General features: G+C 35.0%; 2 protein-coding genes across 2 annotated transcripts; one reads left to right on the top strand and one right to left on the bottom strand.

Moving 5' to 3' along the window:
* Positions 1–6991: 6991 nt before the first annotated feature.
* LOC121173528 (uncharacterized) lies at positions 6992–10029 on the bottom strand. Its single transcript, XM_041009576.1, has 2 exons — positions 8946–10029; positions 6992–8853 (listed from the first exon to the last, which is right to left on the bottom strand). Exons 1-2 carry the CDS (start codon positions 10027–10029, stop codon positions 6992–6994), a joined length of 2946 nt encoding a protein of 981 aa, XP_040865510.1.
* Positions 10030–10720: 691 nt separating this feature from the next.
* On the top strand, positions 10721–11086 carry LOC121173529 (uncharacterized). The gene has a single exon (XM_041009577.1). The coding sequence runs from the start codon at positions 10721–10723 to the stop codon at positions 11084–11086; it is 366 nt and encodes a 121-aa protein (XP_040865511.1).
* The last annotated feature ends 8799 nt before the right edge of the window (positions 11087–19885 follow it).

Below are 19885 nucleotides of genomic sequence, written 5' to 3' on the forward strand. Positions count from 1 at the left end.
TAGTAAAACAAAAGAAAAGTCGGTGCAGGTGATTAGTGAATTCATCTTCCAACTATGCAGATACTATTTGCTGTTTTCCAAAATTTGGGTGCTAGAATTTCATGGTTCAATCACAAATTACCTTTATGCTGATGTTGTTATCACAAATTACCAACTATGCATTATAATTAATTTGTGGACATCATACCACCTATTTAACACCTAACATCTAATTAAATATTGAGATACATGGTTAAAAAATATAAATATAATAAATTATATGATGTGATAGAAGAAGAAACAAAATATAGTCAAAGTGTTTAAAATAGAAGAATACCTACCTTTTATTACAAATTTTAAAAAATATGAAGAGGTATTTATCTCTCACAAGGCGACAAAAAAGGTCTGAATGTATGCTGTAAGAGGTATTTACGTTTGATGCCTAATTATCTCCGAAGAAACATGTCTTAAATTAATTCAAAATCTTACGTAAAATAAGCCAAGAAATTGACAAATCAAAAAACCAAAAGTTGGTAACAGAATTGCAAAAAAAAGGACCAGTAGTGCTAGTATTGAAAATTTTATTTCAGCTATGTACAAACAGGTTATTCAACCAAGAAGCAATGTGCCCTTCAATCCAAAAACTTACTAAAAATGAATCTGAAATCCACAAAGAATGCACTAACAACAAATCTACACATTTTGCAAGCAAGGAGAGTTCACAAGCCTAGGCATCATCACTCCAATCAAATGTCTCAGCAATTAACTTCAAACCAGATAAGCTCAGCAGCAACAGAATTAAAATTCTTCGAATTCGAAGCAGAAACCCCATCCTGTTTCGAAGTAGTCTCACTCTGACCTAAAATGTGGAATATCTTCCACTCCCAAACCTGCTGGAGCTACCAGATACTTGTTCAGCTGAATTAGAACTATGTTTTGTCCCATCAACATCTCTAAGAAATTCAGGCTCCTTAGTGGTAACCATGAAGTCCATCAAGTTGCGGCTGAACCCCAAATCAGAATACACCCTCAAGGCATCCTAGATATGAAAATAGATACTACTAGATATAGCAGTGGCAGAACATAAAAAAAAAACTGATATATTGAATAATATCACAATAAAGCACCCATATATATGTTCATATCCTCTACTGTCAAATCAGACAAAGAACTCATATGACTGTGTCTCATTCCTTATGCAGTAGCCGTAAAGCCAAATGAAAACAAGCTAAGACTAAGGCCTAATGATTTCAAAAAATAATACATTAAAGTACATGCTTCTTTTACTTATTTTGACAGTCTCATGCTATCATATATAAACATATTATGTATAAACATAATATTTTGACAGTCTCATGCTTCCTTCATTTTTTATTTTCCATTCAGCTACACGTGTTTTATTTTTGTATCCTTATACAAATTAAAGGAATTGTAATTAAAAATGTATGTGCCTGATAAAATAATTGCTGCAATGGCATGTTGAAGAGTTAAACAGTATCAGAGGCAAAGAAGTTAACATAGACAATCAAAGGCTTGAGAAGGGAGATTATAGTGAAGTCAAATGAATCACTGCAGCCCAGGTCTAATTCTAATTCTTAATTATGCCAGGGAGATTATAGTGAAGTCAAAGGAATCACTGCAACACATGTTAAAAAATTGTCTTATTATAAATTTATTAATATTTATAAAATTAAGTTAAAATTTAAAAAGATAGGTATCATAATTTGTGATTAGCAAGTACTTTATATTATCAGTAGATCACCTTTAAATTCATATTTATATTTAAAAAACGACCTAAGTAGATTAACAAAATTAGATATTGAAGTAAAATTGTAATTAAAAAAATACCACATAATTTAAAAGTTACATTATAAATTACTTGTTTAGCTGTTATTCCTTATGGTTCGAGTAATAATAACGATAACAATTCAGCCTGAATTGTTTCAGATTAATTTTCTTTTTTGCAGAAAACAAATACGGGAATGAGCAACAATTTGAAGGTTGTACATTCAGGAACTAAAGAATTCAAAATAGCTAGTAATAAGAGGGATTTGTTTTTGGGATTTTCTGAGCACCAATAGCGGGTACGCTAGAAGCTTGCACTTGAGGAGGGAAGCATATTGGCAGCTAATGAACAACTTTCTTAACTATTTGCCGTTCAGATTTGACTGTTTCTTTTGGTAATATGTAAATATAAATAGTATAAGGCTATGGCATATGGACATGGTCTTTTTGACCCCTAACAATCTTAGAAGTCAATATAGACCATGTTTTTACGCCATAGCTTATACTATTGTGATGTACATATTAACAAGAAGAACCAGGAAAGTCTGAAGGACAAGTTGTTAAGAAAGTTGTTCATTATCTGCAAACATCCTTCCCTCCTCAAGTGCAAGCTTCTTGCGTAGCCACTCTTGGTGCTCAGAAAATCCCAAAAACAAATCCCTCTTATTACTAGCTATTTTGAATTCTTTAGTTCCTGAATGTACAACTTTCAAATTGTTGGTCGTTCCCCTCTTTGTTTTATGCAAAAAATGAAATCAATATCAAACAAAACATGCATACAATTGTCATCGTTATTGCTACTTGAACCATAAGGAATAACATCTAAAGAAGTACTTTAAAACGTTTATTTATTTTTTTTGGTATTTTTTGAATTACAATTTTACTTCAATATCTAATTTTTTAATGTACTTAGGTGGAGGATGTTGACGAAGAGAAGGAGAAGGAAGAAAATAATTTAAAGAAGATTAAGGAAGTGTCACATTTTTTTTTCCTTAGCAAGGAAGTGTCACATGAATGCTCGTTGGTGAACAAGCATAAGGCCATTTGGATGACAGAGCCTGAGGAGATCACAAAGGAGGAGTATTATGCTTTCTACAAGAGTCTCACCAATGACTGGAAGAGCATTTGCCTGTGAAGCACTTCTCAGGTGAGGGACACTTATGCTTGTAAGCCTATCCTCTTTGTTCCTAAGAGGGCACCTTTTGACAAGTTGACACAAGGAAGAAGCCTAACAATATTAAGCTTGGTGTGATTTAAACAAGGAAATAACTTAAGACTTGCAATTTTAACTTACCTCTTCATATCTTTTATGTTAAAGTTGTTGACAATGTGCATGGCACAATAAACAAGGAAATAACTTCTGCCTGCTCGTACAAAGATGCTGCTTCTAAGGATTCTGCAGACGAATTTGTGATGTCCCCAGCACAAACTGCTAGACATGAATTTTTAGCATGCTAAAAATTGTCCTACCCCACCCCAGCAACTGCAAGATTTAAGTTCTATTGGAACAGTAAATACAGGGCCGAAAACTGTAAATAAGACTGATAAACTTGTGCACCCTATGGAGATAACTGTGGAATATATCTCTCCAACTAGTGTGGAAAAGGGAAAACAGTTTGCACTGTGTAAAGTAATATTACGTATAACCAATTATGGCTATCATGTTTGAAGCATACAAAGCCTCTTGCTCACTATCTCATTGATAAAACTTGTTGGTTATGACTTAAGAGTTTAGTTCTAGTGAAGGACCACGTTGTAGTAATCAATAATGTTCCCCACCCGTCTCTTCTATTATTCTTATTGGAAAAGTGCTACTTGAATCATCACTGTTAAAAAATTCATAGGTAGATGGACTAGGGCCTTTGCATCTGGTCAGCAGCAGCTTTGGGTTAGATATGGGGATTCAGCAGCAGCTTTAGGACTAGTCCAAAACCTGATAAATTGCGCTTTATCTGCACGACAGCTGCTGGCACCGCCTCATGTTAGCTAACAAATGTTCTTATGGCTGTGTTGGGGCCATATGGTACATTAAAAACAACATATTGGGAGAGAAAATCCTAATTCCTGTATTATACTAGCATGCTTTAAAAACGCATTCGTTGTCGTTGAAAATTGATTACACTATCCTAAATTATACTAGTATCCTTTACAAATGCTGGAAATGGGATGTAAGAGAGTCAAGAGCTTTAATGGGGGAAAAAATAAGAATAAAAAAAGGGATCATTTTTCATATTTCATGACCGTTGTTTTCCACTGAATACTGCCGCGGGGTTTTGAAGAAGAAGCCAAAACAGGAAAAACGAGCATGGAAATAATGGTACAAGGATAGTAGATAAGAATAAAAGCTTATCATTGGAGAATCTTAGGGAAATAATTGCGGGAATTTTGTGGAAATAGAACAATGCGAATACTGCAATCAGAAAGATACGAATCATAGGATGAGGCAGTGAGCATGTGCAGGCCAAGAAATTCTGCTTATTTCCATACATTGATTAATTATAGAAGAAGGCACAATGCTATCCAAGGTCTGATCATAGATGGTGTGTGGGTTCATGATCCTGGCAGGGTTAAAGATGCAGCTTTATCTCATTTTAAAAACAGATTTTCTGAGCAGTCTTATAACAGACCAACTCTAGATGGCGTTCAGTTTTCAACCCTTGATCAAGGTCAGAAGCAAGATCTTGTTGCTAGATTCTCTGATCTGGAAATTACAACAGCTGTTTGGGACTGTGGAGGGGATAAGACCCCGGGCTGTCTGGAAATGCTGTAGCCAAGAACATGTTCAGCAGCTACCAAGTGGGCAATCATAAGGAAGATGTCAACATTCTGCAATATGCAGATGACACTCTATTTTTTGGGTCTGCAAAAATATCTCTCTATGGGTGGAAGAATAACCCTCATCAACTCTGTGCTAACAGCTTTACCCATCTACTTGCTGTCTTTTTTCAGAATACCTTCAAAAGTAGTTCATAAAATTACTTCAATTCAGAGAAACTTTCTTTGGGGAGGGGGAAATGAGGCATCCAAGATCCCTTGGGTTAATTGGGATACGGTCTGTCTTCCTAAGCATAAAGGGGGGCTAGGTATTAAAGATTTGAAGAAATTTAATGAGGCCTTGCTGGGCAAATGGGGCTGGGAATTGGCGACTAATCAAAATCACTTTTGGGCCAGAATTGTAATGTCCAAGTATGGTGGCTGGAATGCTCTGATTCATGGCAGAAACTCCACAGCTTTCTCTAACTGGTGGAAGGACTTAAAATCTATTTTCCAGCAGCAGCACACTAATAGGCTGTCCAATAATTTGTGTTGGAAGTTGGGTAATGGGGCTAAAATCAGGTTCTGGAAGGATAAATGGAGGGAGGATGATTTAACTCTTCAAGAAAAATACCCTACTTTGTATCAAGTGAGCTACCAGCAGGATTCTTCTATCAGCCTAATGGGAATTTTTGTTGATAATAAATGGGAATTTTTTGTTGACAATGTGCATGGCATAATAAACAATTTTTGCACTATTCCCAGTACAGCAAACTGATATGGGAACATATATAAGAAAATCTGGAAGTTGAAAGACAAAGATTTTAATACGAGCTTCATATAATGATAAGGATGATAATAAATATTGATACAAAAATGCATAATAATAAATTATTTAATAACTCATTTTCAGTACCTTCATATATGATAAGGATGAATACTAGAGTAATTTTCTTTGCATAGCTTCAGGTTTTGTTCTCAGATGTGCTTAACGTTATTAGCCTTAATTTGGACTTTCTTTTGAAAACATATTAAAAATATTATTATTTAAAGCGTGTTTTAAAACATTTGATTTTATTGTAAATTTTTCAAACACAAAATAGTTTGTTAATATAAAAACATTATACTTACACAAGATTAAGTATTAACTGTATGATAATCTCTTTTTCAGGTTTTGTTCTCTTATTAATAATATATATATTTTCAGCCTTCCAAAAAAAAACTGTGTGATAAAAATGCTATTAAGTATTAACTGAGTTTGTATAATTCTAAGTGTTTGTAAAAAACAAAAAAGAAAAGAAGTTCCTATTAATCATAATATTTGGAGGGCCACTGGATTATGTGGATTGGAAAGCAATGCTTTATTTGGCGGTGCAAGTGGGTAGGCAGCTATTTTCATAGTTTTAGGAAATTTGGGATGTTTACAGTGATACAAATCAATTTATTCCATACAAAAATAGTATAACATAAAAATCAAACTTATGGTTACATTAGCATAAAAAATAATATGTATTACCCTATTAAGTATTTAAGGATAAAAATACTACCCCTGCTCCCTAACACAAAACCCATGCCAATTTTCATTTGTTTAAGTTATCAATTTAAATTTGTGAACTTATTATACACATGATTTGTTCTGGTCTCTAACTTTGATCTGCCAATATTTGTTCTCAACCTCATCTAACTAACTAATATTCATGTTTAAAATAAAAACTGCCCTTGTGCTGTTCTTTACAAATATAGGAGTCTAGGATAGTGATTAACTGTTCAAATAAAGGACAAGTCATTTAAAATAAAGGGCATGAAACACATGTAGAGATTATAAAGGACAACTATTTGTTATAGTCAATTATGTTTTTAACAGAAAAATTGATTCTTAATTCAAATATTGTAATTGGTATGAAGGACTTACTAGAATGTCATTCCACACAATCTCCTTTAGCGTTTCAGGTACGTCTTTCCAATTATTGTGGATAATGGGAACCTTTTCTCACGCCACTACGCCTAGGTAGCTGTGGAACTTTTCACGCATCGGTCCGGATGCTCTCCCGGTAGCGGGATCCACATAAACAGCCGGTCTGGGCTGATCCACGGATCTTAATGTCAATGTTCTCAGCCGTGTCGTTGTTCTACTCCTCTTGGAAGTCGCCTCTGATTGACCATCGGACTATGGAGGAGACGTCGGATCTGTGGCCATGATCCTGTAAATAAAATACACAATTAATATTAACGATTACATTTAGACATTAACAAAAGCAAAGGCATAATACTAACATAATCATTATATTTACACATTAAACAAAGCATTACTTTCGCACTCAGCCTGTAGGGATGTTTTCCCATAGACCTTCATCATGATCTACACGATTTGCATGTCCATCATCCACTTCATCAGCTTCATTCATTGAAGGCAATTGTTTTGAAAAACCAGACATTTGACCAATGTCAAGGGTTGACTCATCATTATGGTAATTCATTCCACTTGGTCTTCCTTGCAGAGCCACAGACAAACTTGAATTACATGGATCTTGTACATAGAAAACTTGTCTGGCTTGTCTGCCATAATGAAAGGTTCGTCTATATATGCCACCTTACTAAGGTCTACCAAAGTAAATCCCAATGGATCTTGAAACACACCCGTTGTCCCGTTCACCCACTGACACTTAAAAACAGGCACTCTAAATGATGTATAATCAACCTCCCAAATTTCTTGAATGACACCAAAGTAAGACATGGATGCTTGAATGGGGTTGTTATCCGATGTACTGGAAAAGTGCTCCGAATCAGCATCAACATAGACCCCACTGTTTTGTACCGAACTTTTATCATCTTGGGACTTTGTGTAGAATGAATAATTGTTAATGTCATACCCCTTCCATGTAGGGACATTCAAATTTGGGCCAATGGCTAACAATGTCAGTCGTCTGGAAACACTTTTATCAGCAAGTATTGTTTGTCTAAACCAATTTATGAAAGTTTTGTTGTGCTCTTGCAATACCCTCATCATGTTCATTTTGGGGTGACTATCTCTAACATGTTTTTTGTGAGCCACTATGTACAGAAACACGTCTGTTGTGTTGTTTAATATATACAAATGTGCTTGTGACACGTCATGTCTAGTCATTGTCACAACATTGTATCCACGAGTACCCTTGCCGGCTATTGGCTGGTCATGCCGGGATGCAGGAACACCGACAGGTTTCAACGAGTCAATGTACTGTGAGGCAAACTCAATGCATTCTTCAGCAACGTATCTTTCCACTATTGAGGCCTCTGGTCGATGTCGATTCTTCGTATAACCCTTTAAGACCTTCATGTACCGCTCAACTGGATACATCCATCTAAAATACGTAGGACCACAACACCTTATTTCCCTTACCAGATGAACAACTAAGTGTACCATAATGTCAAAAAATGAAGGAGGGAAAAACATCTCCATTTGAAAAAGGACAACGACAACCTCATCTTCCAAAGCATCCAACTGTTTAGGGTCAATGACCTTGGCACATATAGCATTAAAAATGAAACACAAGCGACTGATTGCAACACGGACCTTCTCAGGCAATGTTCCGCGGATTGCAACAGGCAAAAGTTGTTGCATTAACACATGACAATCATGTGATTTCAAGCCAACCAACTTAAGCTCATTCACAGACACAAGACTCTTGATGTTTGAAGAGTAGCCTTGTGGGACTTTGATATTACGCAAGCATTCACAAAAACTTCTCTTTTCAGCTGTTGACATTGTGTAACAGGCTGGGGGCAGATATGTCCTGTTACCTTTTGAGATAGGATGCAACACCTGACGTATACCCATGTCAACCAAGTCTTGACGACACTTGAAACCATCCTTTGTCTTGCCTTTAATGTTTAGGAGGGTCCCAATTAAAGAATCACAAACATTTTTCTCGACATGCATGACGTCTATACAATGCCTAACATGATGATCGGACCAGTACGGAAGATCAAAGAAAATAGACTTCTTTTTCCACATGTTTGAAGTGGATGATGGTTTTTTTTGGGACTTGCCGAACATATTTACGACATCCTTGACCCGCTGATATACTTCATCGCCAGTTAATGGATTTGGCGCGGTTTCATGTTCTTGACTTCCATCGAATGCCTTCTTCAATCGTCGATACGGATGATACTGTTTGAGAAATCTTCGATGCCTAGTATACACAGTCTTCTTTCCATGTTTAAGTTGGCGGAAACTTGTATTCTGCTCACATATAGGACATGCGTGATGTCCTTTGACACTATATCCACTTAAATTTCCGTAGGCTGGAAAGTCATTGATGGTACAAAAAACCATTGCACGCAACTTGAAACATGCTGCAAATTTGCGTCCCATACATCAACCCCTTCATCCCACAATTTCCGCAAATCGTCAATTAACGGTCTTAGATATACGTCAATATCATTACCTGGTTGTCTTGGACCAGCTATCATCATACTCAGCATAACATACTTTCGCTTCATGCACAACCACGGAGGGAGATTATAAATGAACAGCAAAACGGGCCACGAGCTATGGTTAGTAGTTAAGGTTCCAAATGGGTTCATTCCGTCCGTTGCAAGACCAAGCCTTAAATTTCTAGGCTCGACCCCAAATTCAGGATACAGACGATCAATTTCCTTCCATTGCGGGCTATCTGCAGGATGTCGCATCAATCCATCTGATTTTCTGGTATTTGCATGCCATATAAGGTTCTTTGCATCTTCCCCATTAGCAAACAACCGCTTAAACCTTGGTATTATTGGGAGATACCAGCACACCTTTGCTGGACGGCGGTCCGCGTCTGAGACTAGTACAGTAGAATCTCCGTTGGTCGGTCTGTACCGAGAAACCCCACACACAGGGCAGTAATCTAGTTCAGCAAAATCATCTTTGTACAAAATGCAGTCATTACAACATGCATGAATTTTTTCGTACTGCATCCCAACTGGACATAAAATCTTCTTTGCTTGGTAGTGATTCTTTGGCAAGACGTTATCAGCAGGAAGCATGTTTGTCAACAACATCAGCAACTCACTAAAACTCTTGTCACTCCACCCAAATCGAGCCTTCAAGTTAACCAGAGCTAACACAGCTGACAATTTTGTGAAAGATATGCAGCCGGAATACAAAGGCATTTTTGAATCAACTTCTATGTTGTCATACAACGCTGCATGTGCCTCTTCAAACCCCTCTTGCCCAAGATCGCGAATCATTTCTTCTATAGGATTTCCGCTGTCTGTAGTAACATCGTCAGCCTGTGACATGTCAGCTGTATCGAGGGATTCCCCATGCCATATCCACTTTGTGTAGCTACGAATTATTCCCTCACAAATAAGATGAGTTCTTATGTCATCAATTGTTTGGCGCCTCCCATTTCCACACTTCACACATGGACAAAAAAATTTTCCCCACATAGGTTGCGCTTTACTTTGAGCAAACAGCAAAAACTCTTCAACACCATTCTCGTACTCTTCAGTTATACGTGATGCGTTCATCCAACTTCGATCCATGTTACACCTTCTATGTCAAACGTTAGTGGCTTAGGGGTTACTTGACATGCATCACAAGCATAGAGCACCAATTGCAGTAGAAAACACACCAGAACTGCACCTTTTGTACAAAACGCTGCAGTGGAAAACACATTAGCAATTGCAGTTAGTTGGGCCAGCAATACTAACAAGAAAAATGGTGCATGGCTGTTTCAAGGGATTCGACATTTTTCAGTTTGTTGGCCTCTATTACCAATGCTTATAAGAAAAAATCAAGAAAAACTGCACAAACGACAACATCGAAATTTAATGACGAAAGTGGTGCAATTGAAATTCAACATCATTTTTTAAACATTTATAAAATCAAATCAGCTGAATTTGGGAAAAATAATCTATGTCAAAGTAGCTGATTTCTAGTGGTAGAAGAAATTTCACTTCCCAATGGTGGCAGGATTTAAAGAGTATCTTTCAGCAGCAACACAATAACTGCTTTAATGATAATTTAAAGTGGAGGGTGGGTACGGGGTCCAATATTAGGTTGCGGAACGATTTATGGCTGTAGGACAACTGTAATATCCAAGGAAAGTATCCCCAATTATATGTAATAAGTAAACAGCAGAATTCTCTAATTAATTCTATGGGAGAATTTGTGGAGGGCAGATGGGAATGGAAGTTATCTTGGAGAAGAGACTTTTTTGACTATGAAATACAAATGGCAGCTGACTTTGTAGAGGAGATTGATTCTGGTCACATACATCTTATTTGCAACTGTACAATGACAAGGAGACTTTGGTGGGAGCCTTTGAGATGGGTTAATAGAGTGGGTCCTTTTTCCACAGACCCAAAGAACCACTTTTTGCAATTCACTCAATGGAACAGCAAAGCTAGTATAAACAACAGATGGAAATTTCTGTGGTTAGCTCTATCCTTCTTCGTCTGGCATCATAGAAATGCTATGATTTTCAAGAACCAGCCGTTTGATCCTGAAAAGGTTATCGATGATACCTTGTTCCACACTTGGTCTTGGTTAAAATGTGCAGAGAAGGACTACACCAGGGACTACACCATCCATATGTAGCAGTTGCATGTGGAGGTCAAGACCAGGTTGTCTCATGAACGACAACTCCATTAGCCATCTTCTAGCGGTCAATGACATGGTGTGCATGGAACGGGACTCGAGAAATTTGAACATCTTGCAATACATGTTCTGGGGGTGGTCGGGTAAGGACATAAAAAGGCGGAGATGAAGAGATTTATTGTAGAATATTTCAGTACACCTAGTATTGAATTTTATACATAATATATTTGATTTTTGCCTTGCAAAAAAAAACAACAAAGGAAGGGTAAATGCTGACACCTCTTCCAAGAGGTGCAGCATACATGTACTTAAGTTATGGGGTGTAGCTGGTCCACAATACCATCCTCAAATTCAACCACAATTGGGGTTAATTTATACTTGTTCCTATAGTACCTATGGTACTCTCGTAATTGTATGATATTGGCACAAAAAGACATAATAAACATCATACTAGACAGCTCAAAAGAACAATTACACGACATGAATATGAAGGCATTAAACGAATACATGTTTTCAGGCATCATACATGTTTGTGATTTGTGGAATTTCAAAAACATATTTTAAACTATTACTAGAAACAATAAACACACCTGCAAATAATGAAAGGAGTTCTTTGGTGATTCTTTGGTGCCTGATTCAGCCTGAAAAATAATAACACTTTGGTCAATCAACCGCTTCTATGACAAACATTTGTGTAATATGTAGAAAATAATTTGTGGCAATCAACTTGATATGATACAGAATTAAATTGCAAGGCATTTACTAAAGAAAGCAGTGAAGACAGAGTTCCAACAGTCATATATAAAGCTCAAATCATGGAAGAAGGTCTTCACTACATCATATTCTTTCTAGCTATATAAAGCTGAAATCATCATTGCAAGACAGGAATATATAATTAAGAAATGGCTCCAAAAAAAAATTAGTGTAAATTTTGAAATGGAAATGTTCCAATATGATCTGATTTGTATTGTAGAAATTATTGTCCTAGCATTTGGATGGAATCTCTATGCCCTTGCCCTGTTTCATTTGACATGTACTTAGATTTTGCTTTCCTTTATTGAATATGATATCACAACATCATATCTTGGCATCTACAAATTACAGCTAGCATTTGGATGATGCTCTGCTTTTACTTTGGTCATGGCTCAAGTCCAACGAGAAAGATTTTACACTTCAGTTTAATCAATGGTCTTCCAATGTAACACTAGGTTTCTGTACTTAGCTTGGGAGTGTGGGGGCTGGACTTTTGTAGCATGGGTTAGGTAGCAGGGTGCTATGGTGCTGGCTTTGTTCCTACTAATAATCATAGGAACCAGCTGGCCCCTAAAATTTGTAACTTCAGTACCACTGGTACTCATTATTAATATATCATATCTATGTTTGCTGACAAAAAAAAAATTAAAAGAAACTATTTGTGTAAATTTTTAATATGATTAAGCATATAATGTAATATAAATTACTTAATTTATATCTATAAATTTCATAATAGTGGTTATTCCACTATCTACTATCCTACTATACCAGTTTTGGGGTGAAATGCTCTGCATCTGTATTCAGGAATTGATAATGAAGCATACAACTCTCATTGACCATATTAGCCCAGAAAGGGAGCTTGGACTAGCCTAGCCTGAGTCTAAAGGGTGAAGGTTCCATGTGATGGGGTTAAACTGGTGGTATATTGATGGAAAATTTAATGGGATCTTAAATTGTGACCAATCCTGATATCAATTGGTGGGAGGTATTGGTTTGATTGACTTAGGGATATTGTTGAAAATCAACCTATTGTTCATATGGAATTAGAGGTCAATTTGTTTTTTTAATAGGGCAGAAACATTTATCAGGCTGGAGGGGTAGAGAAGTGAATGTGCAACGGGATGGGTTGAGGTTGAGTACAACATGTTGGATTCTATATCCAGATGATGCAAAGGCCCAAGCTGTTCACTCAATAGAGGCAATGGAGCCTGATAGGGGGCACATCAGGATTGACTGAGTTATATCCGAGTGCCATGGTACACAGTCCTTGAAGCTCTGAACACAGATGGAGCTTCATAAAGTGCCACATCATGCTTAGTCAAGACATATCTGGACGGTACACTAATCAAATGGTTTTTTTTGCCTAAAATACCAGAGAATGGAGTTCTTGCTTAAACTAGAGCTATTCACCAAAATAAATTTTTATATATAAATAACAATAATAAAGAAAATCATTAAGTATTACGTTGTTTATGCCCCTCAATAACTAAAAATTTTCAAATTGAAATTCTATATTTTGTTTCAATTATTTAAATTATTAATAATTGGGAAATAAATAATTTTAAATAATATTAAAAATGTTGTAAGGAATATATCTAGTGGGAGAGCTATTTTTAAATGACTGTGAGTAAAAATAGTAGGCTTAAATATATTTTTGATTCCTGATAAATATCTGATTTTGCGTTTACTCTTTAATAAATTTGTATTTTGCGTTGAGTTCTTAATGAAAAAAATAATTTTATTTTGACCCTTAACACTTATTCTTAGTTCCTAATAAATTAGTAAATTTTGTATTTACTCCTTAATAAAAAAAAATTATTTTTTATTAGTCGACACTAAAAAAAATTTATTATTTTATTATGGAGTAAATACAAATTAACTAATTTATGAGAGACTAAAACAAAATATCAAAAATAAAATATAAAATTGTTATTTTAGTAACGACTCAGCGTAAACCAAAAATTCATTAGAGACCGAAGAGAAAAATGAAATATTTATTAGAAATCAAAAGCCAAAATAGTAAATTTCCTTCACTTGTATGATTTAATTAATTTATGATATTTAAAATTTATAATAATATTTTGAATAATATGTAAATATAAATAACAATAAATTATATGAAAACTATTAAAATTAAATATTATTTAAAATAAAATAATTAATCTTTTATTCTTTAATAGACAATTCATATTTCATTAGTAATTTTGTTACATGAGTTGCTAAAGGTGTTTATTAGCAGTATCTTCTACTTGCGAGAGAAAAACATACTAATTGTTATATTTTGTAACATAAGTATTTTTTTTTTCTTAACATAATCATACAACATTAATTGATCATAGAAAAAATATATTAATTGTAATAAATATCTACAAAAATGATATTTTTCGAAAAAATTCAATCAGTCTTTCATTGAGGGTTTCTAATGATATTAATATTGCTTGTTGTAAGTATATTAAAATTAAAAACTATAAAAAAAATAAAATTTTCATTGTTATTAATCAACACATTAAAAAATAGAAATTACATATTATAAATTAATCAAGTAGAAACACATGTGACAAACATGTCTACTAAAATGAATATCTCTACACATGAGAAGGTTATTAAGTAGACCTCACTTTGAATTTCAATCAATAAATAATTTTTTTGTAAATATAAAAAAGCAAAAAAAAAATTCACTTAAATATTATATATTTTAAAATCTAAAATTTTCATGTTCTTCCAAAGAATTTGCTGGACACAAGAGAAAGCACCACCAACCAATCTCTATTTGATTTCAAATCGTGAAGGTGGCCATTGCATATGGAGAAGATACGGGGAAAATTCTAAAGTGTATCCTGAAAAGCTTTGAATTGGTCTCTGGTCTTAAGATAAACTACAATAAGAGCAAATTTGGGTGTTTGGGCAAATCGGAGGACTGGTGTAGGGAGGCAGCATCTTCTCTCAATTGTAGTCAAATGGATATTCCATTCTCTTACCTTGGAATTCCTGTAGGGGTAAGCTCTAAAAATAGGTCTGTGTGGCAGCCCATTATTAGCAAATGCGAGGCTAAACTTACAAAATGGAAGCAAAGAAATCTATCAATGGGGGGTAGAATAACCCTAATTAATTCAGTCTTAACAGCCTTACCCATTTATTTGCTATCCTTCTTCAAGATTCCTAAGCTTGTGGTGCAAAAGATTACATCTATACAAAGGAATTTTTTATGGGGCAGCCTCCAAGACTCCATTAAGATTCCTTGGGTGAGGTGGGACATAGTCTGCCTACCTAAGAGTAAAGGTGGGTTAGGGATCAAAGATTTGATTAAATTCAATGAGGCTTTGCTTGCTAAATGGGGGTGGGAGTTGGCAAATAATCAGAATCAGTTGTGGGCCACAATTCTATTGTCTAGATATGGTGGTTGGAGGGATTTGATTTCTCATAGGAACTGCAGTTTAGACTCTCCTTGGTGGAAAGACCTCAAGGTTATCTTCAAGCAGCAGCAAAGCAACACAATTTGCAAAAATAGCTTTATTTAGGCCATAGGTAAGGACGGTCCATGGAATACAAACCAAGTACTTATTGGCTTGACAACAAAAAAAACACTCATTGGAAATATATATGTTTAGCAATTAGCATAGACTCGCTGAACAGGAATGGAGAAATATGACATAATTAGATTTTTCCTTTCACAAAGAATGTAGAAGAAACTAAAGACCTTCTCTTTTAGGGGTAGAAATAATTTGAAATATAAGTAGAAATTGGCCTTCTGGGCAGAGAAGATGCTAATGAGGATGACAATTTGATAACACTAGTGCATTGACTAGAACTTGCTTTAGACTTGGTCATGCAAATTTCATCATGCTTATGTGTGTTACATTACATGTATTACAGGTGTATGCATGTGAAAACAGAAGAGAATGTCCATGACCTTGAATGGAGCAAAGAGATACAAAAGCAGAAAAATTGCATAAAACTGGATGATGTTGGGCTTTCACATAATAGAGGAAGAGAGAATATATATATGTGTGTGAGTGTGTGTCAATCTCCTGCAGAAGCAGAAGGAACAAAAAGAAGTGGAAACCAAGCAATTCCAAAGTGATGATGCACAGAGAAGAGAGAAAAATTTGAGTGACCCAAGAAGAGATGTTTTTCTTTCTTTAAACTGACCAGAGGAATATTTTTATTTTTTATGTTTAATTTTTTGCTTTTTTCTCTTGCAGGGGAAACAAAACAGCTATAAAGGAGGCTAAAGAGTGTGTGAGAGAGGAGTTATGGGGTCTATATATATGAAGATGACAAGGCAAGTGTTGAAAAAATTGGGTCGGAAGAATAAAAAACTCGCAGTGAAAACTTTTTTTTTTTAAGAAAATGTTTCATAAATACTCCATATATTATCCTACACTTAGAGAGAAAATAAAAAAGAAATAAAAAATATAAATATAATAAAATTTATAATGTGACAGCAAAAAAATATTGATGATGTATTTAAAATGAAAAATGATTCACCTACAATTATTTTTAATCATAAAAAAATGTATGATTATTTTTTTAATTACATTATGTAAGAAAAAAAGGGTGGAATTTGGGGTGTCAAAATCTGAGTGCATGAGACAGATAAGAGTTGTTAAAATACATAAATGGTTGAGATAAAGGAGGGAAGTGAGGTGTGTGAATGCGTGGGTCAGAGATGAGGTAGATATGCTGTGGTCATTTCATAGCACTTGTATGCAGACACAATAACGTGGTTGGCTATTTGGCTTGGGCCTCTCTCTAGGAGCATGTGGAGTCTGTCAGAGAGTGAGGGAAAAACTAACAAAAAAGAAAGGAAGAGGTATAGTATATTTTGGTGTGCTTGATACTTCAAAGAACTTCTATTCATTTTAGAGGTTTATTTACAAACATTTTTATCAATCAAGTGTATGGAGTAACTAATAGTCTTAAAATTCAAGTATTAAGTATATGGAAGTGGGTTAAATACTTTAAGCAAGAATTTTTCCACTTATAATATATGTATTCAATTTGACTTAATCACTACTAAAAGAGAAGGTCTTTAGTTTCTTCTACATTTCAAATTATTTGTACCCCTAATGGAGAAATATGAAATAATTAGATTTTTCCTTTCACAAAGAATGGAGAAATAGGGAACCAAAGCAAGATTTTAGAAAGACTTCATTGTGATGCACAGGAGTTGAGAAACCTCCAAATCACCATACAAGATTTGATGAAGAAAGTAGACATAAATGAGAAGAGCACAAAAGGAAAAAGTGTTGAGTTTGGTGAGGTGAAAGGGCATCAATCAAAATTGACATGGGTGCATTTAATACCAACTTACTGTATTGCCAGTAAGATTGCTGAATCAACCCCATGGTAACCATTCAGTCTACATCTTACTGTATTGGCAGTAAGATTGCTGAATCACTTGGCAAAGCATCAATCAAAATTGACACGCATGCATTTAATACCAACTTACCAATCAACAAAAAAAACTAAGATACACAAAGTTACCAACCAATAACAACCCATAACAAAATTTTATATTTTTAATCATTTCTAAATGCACAAAGTATATTTAATAAACAAAAAGTACCTTGTGGTTGTGGCAGCAATAGATTCAAAAGCTGGTTCAGTCCTTATGCTTGTGGCAGCAATACATTCAAAAACTTCTTGAGTAACTCTTCCAATTGATATAACTTCCTCTGAAAAAATGTAACGAAATTAATTCAAACCCACAATAAGAAGCTTTGTTCACTGCAGTTTCAAATTTCTGCTTTATTAGTCTTCTTTTTTTTTATCAACAAAGATAAATTATATATATATAACCTGGAAGTACCAGAGGTACTGATTACAGAGTTAGTCACCATAAAAATGGTTCCTCAGTCAGACATCATAAGTCTGATTGGGAACCAAAATATGGGAAGCAAAGTATACATATATTGATCCCTACTCCCTAATGAAACCCCTACTGCTGCAAAAAATGATGTCTCAAGTTACTAGACCATTGACTAAAATGTAATGTAAAGTCCTTCTCCAAATTATGGAGCCAAGTCCACATTAAGAAAGTCGCGTCTTCAAATTACCGAGATTGAAGTTCTTCTAATAATATCCCTAATCATATAACAATATTTAATTGTTTGTTGTTAAGCACATTACTATTTATACACTTTAAATTTATGAAGCTACAAAGTATAAGATTTTTATGATGATATGTTAAAAATAAATTCTGAGTCACTATATGAAAACAAAAACAATGGTATCAATTTTTTTTATCAGCAAAGATAATATTTTATAGATATGTAAAGAGTTACCAGAGGTACTATATTACAGCAGTATGGGTACCATAGAAATGGTTCCAAAGTCAGACAAAACAGGTCTGAGAGGGAACCAGTATATGGGTACAGTAAATGTACATCTATTAGTCAAAAATATGTATCCTCTACTGATGCAAAAGCCGTGTCTAATGCTACTTGACCATTGATTAAAATGGATAGTAAAATCTTTCTCAAAGTGCCTGAGCCACGTCCATAGAGTGAATATTGCATCTTCAAACAGTTTGCTAGCATTAAAGGTTGCATTAGAGAACACTATGTTGTTCCTAAGCTTCCAAGTGGACCAAGTTAGAGCCAACCACCAGCATTGCCATCTCTGCATCCTAACACTATGTTGTTCCTAACACTATGTTGTTCCTAACAATGGTATCAATTGAATAATAACTACAATTAATGACTCTAATTTGTTAGGACTAAGCTCAGACATATTTCTTTCTCAAAGTTCTATTCCAGCCATGACCCAAGAGCATTTCTTTTAGACTTTTCCAAAACCTAGTGCCAAATAATTATCCAACTCGAATAGCAGTTGTTGGACTCTAAGTTTCAGTTCAAGCTTAACAATCAGTGTCATACTATTGATCAAAACAAAGCAGGTATAAATATGCAATACTAGACTCAAAATATGCAACAAACACTAGACCTAAATCAGTGTCACAAAAATTGGAAGAAAATATTTTATCCAAGCACAAACTTGAAGCCTTATTCCATGTATTGGGGGGAAGTTATGGCTGGCCATATGGGTAGAGGTGTCATAGAGGAGCAGGTATGGAGGAAGGGACCTTGGACTGTTGAAGAGGACAGGTTGCTTGTTGAGTATGTCAGGTTGCATGGTGAAGGCAGATGGAACTTTGTTGCTAGGCTTGCAAGTAAGAAACACCAAACTTTTTTCACTGTTTTGTTTCTTAATATATATGATTGGATTTTCACATTTATAAGTGACAATATAGCAAAAAAACAACTGAAATTGTTTTCAACTTCTACTGTTCATAGTGGCTACATTCATGTTCACCGGAAGCTCTTCATTTTGAAAATTATACTATTGTCTGGTAGAAATTATGATATGATCTATGTATCTATAGTTTTAGTCAATCTCTACGTGATACGTAGTTGAGTTTTTCAATTCACAATAAAGACTAGATAAAACTCAATATGTATCATGGCTGAAACCATTAATTTGAGACTATATATATCAAGACTAGATAATCTTTTTGGCATATTCAACGATGACATTGTTAGGGCAACTCAACACATTAATAATGACATTTTAAAAGTCTTACTTAAGTAAACCCCTAATACTATAACACATATATATCAGCAAACAAGAACTCTGAGTACTTCGACATCCTTACCTTGACAGTAGCAAGGTCGCGACACCACTCCAAAGAGCACGACTTCGGCTATGGCGGTGGTGGGAACAACAGGTAGCTAGGGTGGGCACGACGGAGGTCAGGGAACGGCGATGTGAGGATGGGCACAAAAGAGATCGAGTGGGATGAGTAGAATGTGCGCTAGGTTTTAGGTTTTCGTCATAGAATTTTCGAAGACAGGAGATGAAGTGTTGAATCAATGGAAACACGAGTATATATAGTACAAAATTTAAGACGGTGTATAAGCAACACCGTCTTTGTATCCTTTTATTTCTACGACGGTGTCTTCAAAAGCACCGTCTTCGATAAGTTGAACCAAACGTACAAAGCCGGGGTTAAATTCAAACATCGTCGTTTACGAAATGTACCAT

This window comes from Glycine max, chromosome 15, assembly GCF_000004515.6.
Source record: "Glycine max cultivar Williams 82 chromosome 15, Glycine_max_v4.0, whole genome shotgun sequence".
Classification (NCBI taxonomy): domain Eukaryota; kingdom Viridiplantae; phylum Streptophyta; class Magnoliopsida; order Fabales; family Fabaceae; genus Glycine; species Glycine max.

Bases quoted from the DNA above. Each gene is read 5' to 3' on its own strand.
- LOC121173528 (XM_041009576.1), bottom strand. From the start codon at position 10,029: ATGGATCGAAGTTGGATGAACGCATCACGTATAACTGAAGAGTACGAG. The intron at 8,854-8,945 runs GTAATGATATTG...GCAAATTTGCAG, and splicing joins AGCTGGTCCAAGACAACCAG to CATGTTTCAAGTTGCGTGCA.
- LOC121173529 (XM_041009577.1), top strand. From the start codon at position 10,721: ATGGCAGCTGACTTTGTAGAGGAGATTGATTCTGGTCACATACATCTT.